Source organism: Pimephales promelas, chromosome 25 (assembly GCF_988280905.1).
Source record: "Pimephales promelas chromosome 25, fPimPro1.hap1.1, whole genome shotgun sequence".
Taxonomy (NCBI): Eukaryota; Metazoa; Chordata; class Actinopteri; order Cypriniformes; family Leuciscidae; genus Pimephales; species Pimephales promelas.
The window spans coordinates 21,919,153-21,933,101 of NC_142793.1; the positions used below are offsets into that span (position 1 = coordinate 21,919,153).

Here is a 13,949-nt window from a genome sequence, read left to right on the forward strand (position 1 = left end):
AGTGATTTCAACTTAAAGGGTAACTAAACCCCTGGTCAGAGCCTGACTCCACCCACTAGCAATATTTGAAAAATGCTGAAAAAATGGGCAGACCCCAGCGGGGCTAGGGGGCGTGCACCTGAGACCCGCCGTGAGTGACAGCTGCTGTCAGACTCTAAAATAGAGCGAGACTAGTCTGGAGTGACTCAATAGCTGCCTTTGCAACAGAGCGGCCATTTGAAGTCGAGGACTTTTCTCCCTCACCTTCACCTTCACCTGAAGTGGATGAGGGTGAATTGTATACACAGGGCCAAATCCATTCGAGCTGCTGGCTCAAACTGCGGTCTTAACTCCCGCATCGCGACCGGCATCTGATGAGTTATGTCGTCGAGTTGATCTCAATAGCGCACGCTATTGATATTATGCCGCTATTTGAAAAAATCCAGCAAAATGCACCGGCTCGTTTGTCGACCCTAGAGGATTAACTTTATCCGATTCCTAACCATAAATTGTGATTAAAATATCCACCATGATCACTCACATCAAGACGCCGCTGCGGTGGAGGAGTCCATGCAGGACGAGCAGTGTTTGGCACTGCGTGTGCAGCTGTGTGGAGAAGCCCATGTCCACCTCTATTCCGTTACTATCCTGATCACTGTACTAAACACTGATAAATCTATGCTAACTTGAAGCTATCCTAACTGTACTATGCTACTAGCTACACAAAATAATCTAAATTATCTATATAATGCTATGCTAAATAGATGCAACAATACCCTATCCTGGTCGTTTTCAAAAATAATCTAAATAACTATATAAATGCTATGCTAACTAGATGCTATTATATGCTATAGTATCCTGATCGTTTTCAATATTCATAAATCCAACTCCTGACTCGCTACAGTAGTTTTGACGGAACCAGATGCTTTTATACCAGGGGCTGCCAAGGGCGTGGTGAGCTCGCACCAAGGGTGTGACAGAGTGCGTCTGAGAGTTCGCTACGTCAGCAAGTACCCCTACTGCAGGAGCTTTCCGTTTAACCTGAAGAGGGCAGCACTCAGACGTTTTTACACCATATATTTGAAAATCAAAACACTTTATACTCAATTGTCAAAAAATGTACTCGAATCAATGAACAGCATTTATGAAGCTCCATTCTTACAGATCATTAACTAAAAAAAGTTGTTTTGGTGTTTAGTTACCCTTTAAACTACATTAAACTGGCTTAAGAACATGAGTTGAATCTTGTAGGCTATAAATAAAAATGAAAATAATAGTTTTATATTACATAATTTTTAATAAGTTAAAATTGCTTAACATATTTTGATGAGTTAAAGCAATGTAAAAACATATGTTGTCTTATTGATCTTATAACTTTTTACAGTGACTGAGCTTTTTACAGGTCTCTACGAGAATGATTTTTATTAATGTTCCCTGTTTGTCTTTTTATTTGTTTGTTGTTTGTTTGTTGATTTGTTTGTTTGCATTGTTTGTTTGTTGTTTGTATTTTTACTGATTGGACATGTTTTGATTTGATGCTTTATGTTCACGTGCAAAATATGGTCAAGACAAAAGGGAAAGATTGTGATAGATTACGTTTTGCATTGTAGCTTAAGAATATATTCAAGAACTGTTCAATTACATTAAAAATAAAATTATATATTATAATATAATATGTAGCCTAATAAAATGATAAAATGATGTATGGGCTACATGGATTTTATTGTCAAATTAAAAAGTTAGGCAATTATTCTGACCATTTCCGTAGTATTTGTTCCATCTGATTCGTTCAGTCCGTTTGTGAATCTAAATCGCCGACAAATGGTTGTCAACTGATTAAAACCAATAAAGCGTAAAAAGTATAGGATAGGCTACATGCAATCTCCTATATGTCTCTTTTTGACCCCCTCATGGAGCCATGGTTTCTTGGTAGCCGAAATTAAATGTGTTTCTTTGCGGGGTTAGAGGTCAAAGTCAAAGGTGAGGTTCGACACGCGGTCACTCTGATTCACACAACACGACTTAAACATGATTCATGTCTGAATTATTTTATAGTGTATAGTATAGTGAAATATACGAAATTATTCATATGGTCGCATTTTAAAATAGCCTATGGACTTTTCCTCCAGCTAGGATATATTTAAGTTAATATGACCAAAAAAAAAAATGGACAGAAGCATGAACGCTAAAACATGCCCAATTAAGTTATGTAAACTTATTTATTCTCCTGAACTTCAAATGTCGTGACAAGAGTGGATTTTGAACTCAAAAGTAAAAGTAAAAATAAAAGTAGGCTAATCCATTGTCTTGACTATTTCTGAGATGAAACAATAGTTATCTTCATATCTTCATCATTTCTATTTTTTACCAGCGAATTATTCACAATAAAATGCACAGTTTAATGCAAGGTGTCGTTCAATCCAAAAATAACCGTTCGCAAACTTGTGCTGTGAGTCTCTTCTTCTTTTTCATTTTGAGGCAGATTCAATAGAGAGATAAAATCTAACCGAAGAATGCAGGTCCATGTTGGACAGATTTTATGATGGCAATTTTCAATGGAAACGCACAAAGAAGCCTAAATAGATTAATCGGGTTTGAAACACGTTACATTCGCAGTCGAACTAAAAAAAAAATCCTCTGGAAATGTTTAATTGCTAAGTCTGTTTTTCTAATGCACTGCACAGCTGAAATATAGTATTTCTGTTGAATTTATTTCATATTTATAGTCAGTTATTTTCTACCTAAATTATACATTTTGTTCGACTGGCAAAAACGAATTATGAACTGTATTACAAATATGAAACCATGTGATAGGCACTAGTATATGAAGATTTCCTGATGTCCAGTAGGGGGCTCACTGTTACACATGGACTTAAATTCACATGGATTTCCCCTACGGATATTTTTTAAAGCAACTAAACAAATGTAGCCAATATGCTAAATGTTTATTTATTTTAAGAAAGCAAAATTAATATATTTTTGAAACCTCATTCTAGTTTTGTTTTGTTTATGTCAGTATTTCAAATGCAGTTTAACCCCGCAGATATTGTCACTAACATTCATTCGTTGCATTGGTCCAGCTTCTCATTGAACATCTAAATGCAATACTGACATTAAAATGTAGGCGAACTTAAAACATATTATGAAATACATAGCCTAGCCTACATATTATTAACACATTCCTTAGCCTATTTATTGAATTTCCAGCTACTTTTCTTGTGTGTTTTGTTCACCGTCGCAACTGTTTCCCAGTTATGTTTGGAGAAACAGAAGTGCGAGTTTAATCTTCCATTCCTCGGTGGACAATATTCAAAACATTCCTCGTGGCTGTTGCTGATATTCGGGGGCGCGCGTGGTCCAGGTTTGCATGTGACGTCAGGGCCCCGGTGACGTCAGAGCCAGTGTCTGTGTGTTGCTCTTCCCACCGGCTCTTCGTCCAGAAGTTATTAGTCAGCTCGGGACGAGGCAGTTTCCCATTCCATTTCCTCATCTGTACGCCTTCTGCCTTAACCCTCCTGTATGGTGGATATTCTACCCCATCCTTCTTTCTTGGGTGATATGGGGGATCATTCAAAAAGTAAGTGCCGGGTGTTTTATTGTAGCTATATTTGTTCGTCATTAGGCTACACAAGAACTTTGAATATCGTTAATGCAAAATTAGTTTAACATTACAGCGAGACAATAAGAACTTTTTTCCCCTCCCAGTATAGGCTACCAAAATATAATTTTATTTCGCCTAGCCTATGTTATTATTTTTGGGCTAAGCATGACTTTTCTGCAAACAGTCTCCTATTGGTGCAGCCAAAAAAGGAACCAATATAATGAAATAAAACAGGGAAAATAACGACATTTTGTGGGCAAGTGGCATGTCAAAAGAGGATGCATGAGCTATAATCTTGCATATTTGCACGACGGCGGTGTTTGGGGGGGGATTAAACAGCCTATATAGGGGCGCAGTCGGAGGACACTAGCTAATCCTTGCTCTCCATATCCAGAGAAGTCTGGAATCGCCATGTGTGTAGGCTGTGGAAGTCAGATCCATGATCAGTACATCCTGCGAGTGTCCCCGGACCTGGAGTGGCACGCAGCCTGTCTGAAGTGCGCAGAATGCAGTCAGTACCTGGATGAGACGTGCACTTGCTTCGTGCGGGACGGCAAGACTTATTGCAAGAGAGATTACGTACGGTACGAGTCACTCATATATTTGTGATTTCACAGCTTTGGAATTTCGTCGAGGGCCTCTTTTTCACAGATTCTTGACCCAAACCGATCCAGAGATATGGAGAAACTCTGCATGCTGTTCCGCAGTTTTATCATCATAAACTAAAGAAGGGTATTTGAAACAACCTTTGTTGCGGAGGTAAAAATATACCCTGGGTATATTATAAGCTACATTATATGCTATAATAAAATATAGTAAAGCATACAAAAAAACTAAGATCGCCTATTTAGTGGTAAAATAGGCTATTTGTCAGCAAAATTCCAATATTTCATGGCTTGAGTGTGATTAGGCTAACACAGACAGATTTTTTTTAATAGGCTTTACCTGTGTGTTCAATTTGGAGTTTGCTTTGTAAAGATATATAAGCTATTAAGCATTGTGTCATACCTTATTATCTCAATATAAATGCTCTCGTAAATATATTAAACCTCAGTTATAATACTCTATTAGGTAGCATATTTGTAAAGAATAATCCGTTGAAGCAGTGTTTGAATGTGTTATATTGTTTACTCTGCGGCTATGCGGTAACTGTGCTTGCAATTATTCATGATTGGATAAATGCATTGTATTGTGTGTATTGTAGACTAAGGCTTATAATTAATTATATACATGCTTTAAGAAAAGAGTTACAGTTGCGATTACGATCCGTATTTCTTGGCCTTGTAAAATCGAGCTTTTGGTTTTGGAAACGAACAGTAAAATTAAGCAAATGTTTCTTCTGGAATTTGCAGATTATTTGGGATCAAATGCGCCAAATGCAACATCGGTTTCTGCAGCAGTGACCTGGTGATGAGGGCCCGGGATAACGTGTATCACATGGAGTGTTTCAGGTGCTCGGTATGTAGCAGACATTTGCTCCCGGGAGATGAGTTCTCTCTGCGGGATGAGGAGCTGCTCTGCCGGGCGGATCACGGGCTGCTCATGGAGCGCGCTTCAGCCGGGAGCCCCATCAGTCCCGGGAACATTCACTCCAACAGGCCCCTGCACATCCCAGGTAGCAGTAACAGTCAAAATACTATTGAGAAAATTAATAACAGCAATAATAATAATAAAAGCAATGCTAATGTCCAAGTTACACATAATTGTCTATATTTATAATCCATTCGGGTGCCGTATAACAACAATAACAGTAGGCTATAGCCTACACAAGTGTCAAAAAAAAAAATATATAGGCTATTTTCGTTATTGTAGTAGGCCTAGTTGTAGCGAAATAATAGCCTATTAACGGCCACCATGAGATCCCTGACTTTAGTTCTCTGTTACATCTAAGCTTGTGAAATTGTGTTAACAGACTTCCGAGTAGGCTATTTTGTGTTCGGTGCCAATTTGAAGATATTTGTTTTCGTGCAAAACGCCTCATGGCACGTACTTGTGGCTGGCTGAGATTGTTTGATGATATTGATTGAATTAACTTGACGTAAAATTAATCTGAAACCGTTTATGCGTTTGGTTGGCGTTTTTATTTTCTTTCTTTTTCTTTTGTTGGCGTATTTTTTTAATAAAAAGAACGTGCAATATTGCGATAGCCTATATAAATAAAGAGTTCTGGGCTACACTTTATTTTAAGCTGTCATTGTGTAATTATATATTTAAGTAATATTAAAAGGATTAGGGTTTGGTTATAGGGATTAGGATTAGTTGCATGTAATTATGCATAATTTACTGTTATTACTATGGAAAGTACACTGTGTGTACTACTATGTACTACTATTACTATGTAACATACACTGTAAAATAAAGTGTTGGCGAGTTCTTGGCTGTTAGATAGGATATCTGATATCAGATATCACAGTAGATTTTTTTCTTAAATACATTATTGATAATATAGGCGACGAATTGTACTTTTAACGTTTAACTTCGAACTAGAAATGCATTTAGATAATTTGACTAAAAATTTAGCCTAAATGTGGGACTGTAATGCTTTGACTGGTTGACTAAAAGCTTAAACAACCATACAAATGTTCTGTTCGATTATGTGTCACTACTTAACCATCTTATTGCTCTGTAAGATGGTGCACTTATTGCATGTTATACTTTTATATCCTATGTCGATCCTTCAACATTTTGCACATACAGCAAAGTTGAGAGCTTATTGAAGGCCCTAAGAGGTGTTTTGACTGACACGCACTTGGCTACAGACCGATGTGTGTGTGTGCACAATTTAACCTTCAAGTAAGCGTGCTCTTCTGCAGTGTGTCTAAATAATGAAATGACCCCTCAAGCCGAAAAGTGATTGACACGTAGGCTATTTTATTCGCAGAACCTGTGCCAGTTCGCCAGCCACCTCACCGGAACCACGTTCATAAGCAGTCTGAGAAGACCACGCGTGTTCGGACAGTATTAAACGAAAAGCAGCTTCACACTCTCCGGACGTGTTATAACGCAAACCCGCGACCGGACGCGCTAATGAAGGAGCAGCTCGTGGAAATGACCGGTCTGAGTCCACGGGTCATACGAGTTTGGTTCCAAAACAAGCGCTGCAAAGACAAGAAGAGGTCCATACTTATGAAACAACTACAACAACAGCAACACAGCGACAAAACGGTAGGAATATGCAACACGAACTTTCATGAGATCGGGCTGGAATATCAGTTTTGTAGGCTACTTAATTCTAATGAGTGATGCCAATCAACGAATTTGCTTTAAGTAGGCTAGCCTGCTAAACTTATTTTAAATACCCTTCAAATAAGGTTTCTTCAATGGCTCTTTGCAAATATTGCTAATCGAGTTGACTTTATGCTTCTTTGGAGATTAAAAATGTCTTGATGTTACAAAGGCTAGCCAAATTGTTATCATGGTCTAGTTTTCTGTATAGACTTTAAAATATTAGGCTAATACGTTATGACATGTTTTTACATTGCTTTAACTTGTAAAAAAAAGTTGAAAATTGCTTAACTTATTTTGATAAGTTATACAAGAATCAACATTTGTTTAAGTGAGGTTAATGTAATTTAAGTTGAAATTACTTAAACATCCAAACTGATTGTATAGGCCAACTTTAAAATTTAAGGCACTAACTTAACAGGCAATTTATCTATCTAGCTAGGCCTATCTAGTGGTTTTCACTGCATAATATACACATTAAAAATGCGATAATGGCTGTGATTTTTTTCAATGATTTTGAACACAAAGTGTTAAGCTTCTTTGAAATTTAAATATGATAGCTGTGTCGCTAAGGTTTCTCCTCGTCCTTTTGCAGAATCTTCAAGGTCTCACGGGAACGCCTCTGGTGGCAGGCAGCCCGATTAGACATGACACCACGGTCCAGGGAAATCCTGTAGAAGTTCAAACCTATCAGCCTCCGTGGAAAGCCTTAAGCGAATTTGCCTTACAGAGTGACCTGGACCAGCCTGCTTTCCAACAGCTGGTGAGGACTGCCATCCCGAACAGTTATATTATTACAAGGCCTAACAACTAGGCTTTAATGTGCTCCTCCATTCCATCCTGATTCTTTTATCATAATTATCAATCATATAGTTTAAGCATTCTTCAAGAAAAAAATGGCTAGCCTACATAGGTCTAAAGCGCTGCCACTTGGCAATTATTTCAAATTATATTTTGCAGTATAGCTTCTAATTGCAAGCGAACACTGTATCGTAATTATTTTTTACTTAAAAACAACTTTTTTAAAGTAAGCAAATAGCCTTTTCGTTAACAGGGTTTTTGCATGTTTTAAGTAAGTTGACTACCAGATTGTGCGAACTCCGTATCAACAATTAGCCTATAGAACAGTCTAGCCTCGGGTGGTAGGCCTACATAACATACCTAGTGTCAATAATTAGTAGGCCTAATTTTTAAAAAAATTTACAACACGTGTAAGACAAAAATTTTATATATAAAAAAAACGATTTGTTTACGTGTTATAAGGGCGCGAAAAGACGCTCTCGAGTAGATCCCACGCTGTTAATTCGCACACTGCTTATTATAATTTATTTTGTCTGTTAGCCTATGTAACACCATGCCAAAGTTGTGTAGGCTAATGTAAATGTCAATTGCAAATCGTATGTAAAACTCTGTCTTTTAATCAAATTCGAGCCGCAGCTGTATATTATAGCCTACCTAGTCTCATGTTGACAGCTATCGAACAGCCTACTGATTCCCAACTCTCCCCCCTCACCCTTCTATAGGTGTCATTTTCCGAGTCGGGTTCGCTTGGTAACTCGTCTGGTAGTGATGTGACCTCTCTGTCATCGCAGTTACCCGACACCCCCAACAGCATGGTGCCCAGTCCCGTGGAGACGTGAGAGCCCACCGGAGACTCCTGCCCCAGCATGCCCTCACCCGCCCTGCATGAAAACCCATCACCTCACCGCCTCGAACGGAAAAAGGGATTAAACAAGATGGATTTAAACAGTTTGCCAAACGGAGGAGCCTTTCCAAGCGACTTTGGGGTTTCCAGACGTGTTACAAAACTGTTTTTAAAGCATTTGGACCGTATACCCAGGACGTCCAACGGAATATGAACACATTATTTTGGCTTTGATTATGGACCAGTTACGAAAACAACAGTCTTAACAGTGTTTATTCAAGACCGTCAATGTGTAGCTTTATCAACAAGTGGTATTTTCCAAATAAGACAAAAAAAAAACAACAACTCTTTTTTTGTCTTAGAGCGCATGACCTCACCGAAGATGTATAAAGCTGAGCTGTAAAATATTTTATCTTAACGAATGGATGACAGATTGTATAAACTTCTCGATTTAAAAAAGTAAGTTATTGTTATTTATTGTCGGGACAACCGTCCATACCAAAAATGAGAAATGACCTAAATAAACTACGTTAAATGCTGTTTATGTCTGAGAAAGCTTGCATGCAAAGACCATGTTACCTTTACACTTTTATAACAAGGTGAAAGACACTTCAGTCATAACACAACTGGATATATGACGGGAAATAACTGTCCAAAGACATATGGTAAAAAGAACAAGAGCAACGTGAACAAAATTAAATAGTAAAGAACTGCAGTGTGATATCTGAATTTACTACGATTTTTTTTGTTTTGTTTTTTTGGCTTTTTCGTTATAGCTATACAGACGTGCATTATTGTTTTTGTGTATATAGGCTATATATAGCCTACACCTTTCTATATTGTTTGCATCGTTTTGGGGAAATTGTAACAGAGATAAAGACGGAATATAGGCCACTGATTATAAAGAATCGCATTATGCAGAAAATGTTCTTTGTTTTGGGGATAAGATAATTATGCTTCTCTTTCAAAGCGTGGTTCTTTATGAAACCTATAAAAAAAGAGCAGAAAATATAAGTTTTGGTATCGTTAAAAAGTAACCATTAATATAGCCACGAATAAAGTCTCGTTAACACTTTATTTTACAGTGTCCTTGTTACACATGCTACACGTAGTAGTAATAACTATAAATTATGCATAATTACATCAAACTAACCCTAAACCAAACCATATTGCAAACCCCATAATAAGAACATGTAGGCCTACTTAAATGTAGAACACTGTAACTTACTCGGACACCTTAAAATAAAGGGGTACACTTTATTTTAAGGTGTCACTGTTACGTGTAAAGTATACATTAAAGTAGGCTACTGAGTAATATTAATTAAGTACTTACTATAGGGTAAGGGTAGGGCTGGATTTGGTTGAAGGATAGTTGCATAATTATGTTACTACTAATAACAGTAAATTATGCATATGTAACAAGGACATTGTAAAATAAAGTGTCACCAAATAAAGTGTAACCAAAGTCTCTATCTGGTGGTCAATCACGTAGCCTATAACGATGCATTGATGTATTGAGGCTATAACATGATCACAGATCCCTGATCCGACACATTCAGCCCGTAACGGAGCCTTCGAATGAATCTATCTATTTAAATATCGTACCGACCGGATACTGAATGAGTAATTGAAGCCCTCCCGTAGTACTAGTGATCAATCTCGTGTTGCTCGTAAAGCTGTGAGTCTAGACTGAGGACAGGGATCGGCGGCCGCTTATCTGCGCTCGGCATCACCTGCAAATGATCCACTGAATGGAAGCACAACAAACCCGAAGCACCTCTCTCTTAACGGGACTCCCTTTCGGCAAACGCACCCTTGCATGTCCAGGGTTTCTTTTCATTCCGAGTCAGGAGATATAGCCGCTGGACACCAGAAGATCAGACCAAAATCACTGCGGGACATTGTGGCAAGATAATCCTGTTTGTCAGATAACTAAACTCAGGAGGATAAGCAGTTGTAAGGCAGCGCTGTAATTCTGCAATTAATTCAGACATTTAAACGTTATTTTGTTTACAATTATATATAATTTTTAAATAAATTATTATAAATGTTAAACTTTTAACAGCCTGGGAAATCACAAAAAGATGATTTCTGGCTTTTAATCGATTAGATTTGAGACTGCTATGTGGACAAGCTTTTGGTGGACATATGAATTTAGTCTTTTTCTTTCTAAAAATGGAACAAAAATATTGATGACTCATCCTGCACTCCTGTTTTTTTGTCCAATCAAATGCTGCTTAGAATGACTACGCCCCTCCCACAATGCCGGCAAATGACTAGAAAGTATCAAATTCAGATGCCTTCCCTATATATTATGCAAAAATGCATGCTTTTGACATCTAATGTCTGCTCTTTTTAACTTTAGGCGTTGTAGATTGTGTGGTTATAGCACCTGCAGTGCTAACATGGCGGATGTAGGCTATGTCAGTAGTCACGCAATACACAAGAGCTTTCTTTAGGCTAATAGTGGTGGAGAAATACATTTTCGTCGAATTTAAACAGAAAGTATGAAAATTCCAAAGCTATGTTATGGCATGCCAAAACAAGGCCTTCCACATGTCCCGCTCAAGCTTCCTGTTTAACTAGGAAATACGTAAACACAAAAAAACCTGCCAGTCAGGCGATTTTATTGGGTCTTTATGAAATAAACTGTCTGAAAATCTTGGATTGAGTTGTTAGAAGTTCTCTATTCAGAATCTAGAAAAATATCACAGCGATTAAATCTAACAGCAAAATCTCACAGCGATATACGAAAATACAGGCTAGCCTAATATTTTACATGGTTACTGAATTGGGCTATGTCTTTTTTCATAGGCTACATACATCTTTTCTAGTTTACTATTTAGCCTATAGCCTACTATCTATCAGGTTTCCTCTGCACTGAGGTGTTCTGTGAAAGTGGTGATTGTTTGCAAAGACGACAGACTAGTTCAATTAAACAACTAAAGCCTTAACCAAAGCTTATACCCACCAAAACGTATCATTCATTTGCTAGCTTGTAAAAACTAGTCTACTTTGCTTCAGAAACTGGAAATAACTGCATTTATTAGATATGGAATGCAAACAATATCTCATAGGCTAATTTGAGAAGGCATATAGTCTTCTATTAAAACATTCTAAAATATATATATAGAATTCTAAATAAATAAATAAATAAAGAATTCTAAAATATATATTGGCTATACAAATAGGCATACGAAAATAAATAAATAAATAAATAAATAAATTGGGCATGTATTTTATGACTTTTTTAATTGCTAAACTGTGTGTAGATCTGATCCGGATCACCAACACCCCATTAAATCGAATAAAATTAAGAAAGCTTAACTGGATTGAAATAAAACATCTCTTCTTCTGAATGACTAGGGTTTGGCGACATGCAGCGCATATGATGGTTGCTTTTGGGAGAAATAACGATTCAGATGTCATGGCCAGAGGTCAAAAGCCGCATCTTGTTTCAAATTCCGCCACTAATTTAATAATTTAGGTCTAATTAAATAAACGCACACTTAAGCCAAGTTCATGTGTGTAGAACACATCTTTTAAGTCTTTACTAATTACAACTCTCCCCTGTCTGTCATTTTAATGTGAAATGTCAAAGTATTTAGCTAACCTTTAGTTTATAAATCGAAACCTAAAACACATCTGACTCCAAAACCAAACAACTAATAACCCACATGTCCCTTTATGGAAATGTCTTGTCATTTCATACATTCAAGCTTAATTTATTCCTTACAATTAATTTAAAACTGTCACAATAGTCCAGCTCAAACCTTTAACGAAATAATCTATATCCAAATATATGTCGAAGCTGACGGCATAGGCAAAAGATTCGGAGCTTTTTTTTACCTGTTGTAATTTCACTGCAAAATATTCGGAGTTTTTTTTTTTACCTGTTGTAATTTCAGTGCAAGAACATAATAATCTAAAATACTAAATTTCGTAGTCTAGCCTATGTTATGCGCGTTTAATAAAAACAACTAAATTGTTAAGGCATACGAAAGTCAAAGTGGGAATAAATTATTACAATGTAAAAATATTAAGTTTACCGTTGGCTGCACAAAATTCAGCAAAATAACTCGACATTTTTCTTAAAGCACAAACCTAACTTTCATTTATTTATCGTTTTAGCGAAGCAAACATTTCAACAAACAAGCGCTATTTAAATAAAAACCCGTAATATAGGCTTATATAATAATTGTCTGAAATTTGCCATTGCATCTATATTTTAGACATATTCCCACACTGAGAAGTCATTTTGACAATTGTTAATTATTAACAATTTTCATTACATTGTTAAAACATTGTTATTGTAGCTACATCTTTAAAACAAAAACTATAATGCCACCATAAAAACGCGTTTCTTCACAGCCGCGTTTCTTAATTACATTTAGAAAATACGATAAATATTTCAGTGAATCCAAGAGAGACATTCAGAGAACAGATTTAGCAATCAAACCCATGATTCATTTACTGACAGGACGGAAAGGGCCACAGGGTTCCTCTGTTCCTCTGCCAAAATCACGAGAACGTCTAGATCTCAGATGGTTTCGGATTGGCAAATAACGGAATGGTCTATAAAACAGCTCCCATTCAAGTTGTCACATATACACCCACTTCCATTTCAAAGCCCATCATCTAGAGCTCACATAAAATGCATTCATTTCACTGGACTGAATCTAAAAGCGGCGTTTAAAAAAAGTCTCAGACAATCCAAGTTACTTTAAGTGATACCCCCCCCTAACATTTGAAGATCCAGATTTTGAGTAGAACTGAAGTTCTTATGAAACTGGAAGGGAGTCTGACCCAGAGGCTCCAGTGCATGTTGACACAGTCATGCATTGAGTGAGCTGCAGTGAGTCACACAGGTAGAAAAGACAGTAGTGTGTGTGAGAGGATGGGATGGAAGAAAGCGGGCCCCGGGGCCAGCGAGGACCCTTATTACGTGGCCACAAACCTTTTACAATGCCGTTTTAACCCACATTTCAGGTTCCGGCTCCACTGCATCTCACTGTAAAAAAAAAAAAAAAGTAGCCGCCTTAAATCAAATACAATCAACTTAGATGTTTGAGTCATTTTCAAAGTCCATTAAACAGACTTAATAAATAATGAAGCTCTCAATTTATTTATTTATTTTTTAGAGAAATTTTGTTTTAACTCTTCTACATAAAATCAATGTGTTTGTAAATATATTTAATGTACAATATTTTATAATCTAAAAAGTCTAATATCACATTGAGGGTCTGAGATTTTAAATGTAATTTAAACCTGGAAATAAACCAAGTTGTAGGAATTTAAAAATGTTAAGCAAAGAAACGTTATGATGTCAATTTATGAACAATAATTCAGATGCTGCATTGTTTCCAGCTCTCTATCGCACAAACAAACCTGAACTCCCTTGTATACAGATGGTCTTGAGCTCCTGATGTTTAGATCGTCTCAAATCATGCTGGGGAACACGATCATCAGGTTTGACAAACTTCTTGATATTAAGGCAAA

At 36.9% G+C, this 13,949-nt stretch overlaps 1 protein-coding gene across 2 annotated transcripts; it reads left to right on the forward strand.

Annotated features, from left to right (window-relative positions):
- The first annotated feature begins 3,264 nt into the window (after window positions 1-3,264).
- isl2a (ISL LIM homeobox 2a) lies at window positions 3,265-8,989 on the forward strand. Of its 2 annotated transcripts, none has more exons than XM_039695154.2 (6): window positions 3,265-3,556; window positions 3,975-4,164; window positions 4,933-5,195; window positions 6,462-6,745; window positions 7,401-7,568; window positions 8,329-8,989. In XM_039695154.2, exons 1-6 carry the CDS (start codon window positions 3,499-3,501, stop codon window positions 8,443-8,445), a joined length of 1,080 nt encoding a protein of 359 aa, XP_039551088.1. In that variant the 5' UTR covers window positions 3,265-3,498; the 3' UTR covers window positions 8,446-8,989. The 2 variants fall into 2 exon arrangements, with proteins under 2 accessions (XP_039551088.1, XP_088983640.1); XM_089127514.1 differs by having other exon boundaries at window positions 8,398-8,989.
- The last annotated feature ends 4,960 nt before the right edge of the window (window positions 8,990-13,949 follow it).

Bases quoted from the DNA above. Each gene is read 5' to 3' on its own strand.
- isl2a (XM_039695154.2), top strand. From the start codon at position 3,499: ATGGTGGATATTCTACCCCATCCTTCTTTCTTGGGTGATATGGGGGAT. The intron at 5,196-6,461 runs GTAGCAGTAACA...TTTTATTCGCAG, and splicing joins CAGGCCCCTGCACATCCCAG to AACCTGTGCCAGTTCGCCAG. The intron at 6,746-7,400 runs GTAGGAATATGC...GTCCTTTTGCAG, and splicing joins AGCAACACAGCGACAAAACG to AATCTTCAAGGTCTCACGGG.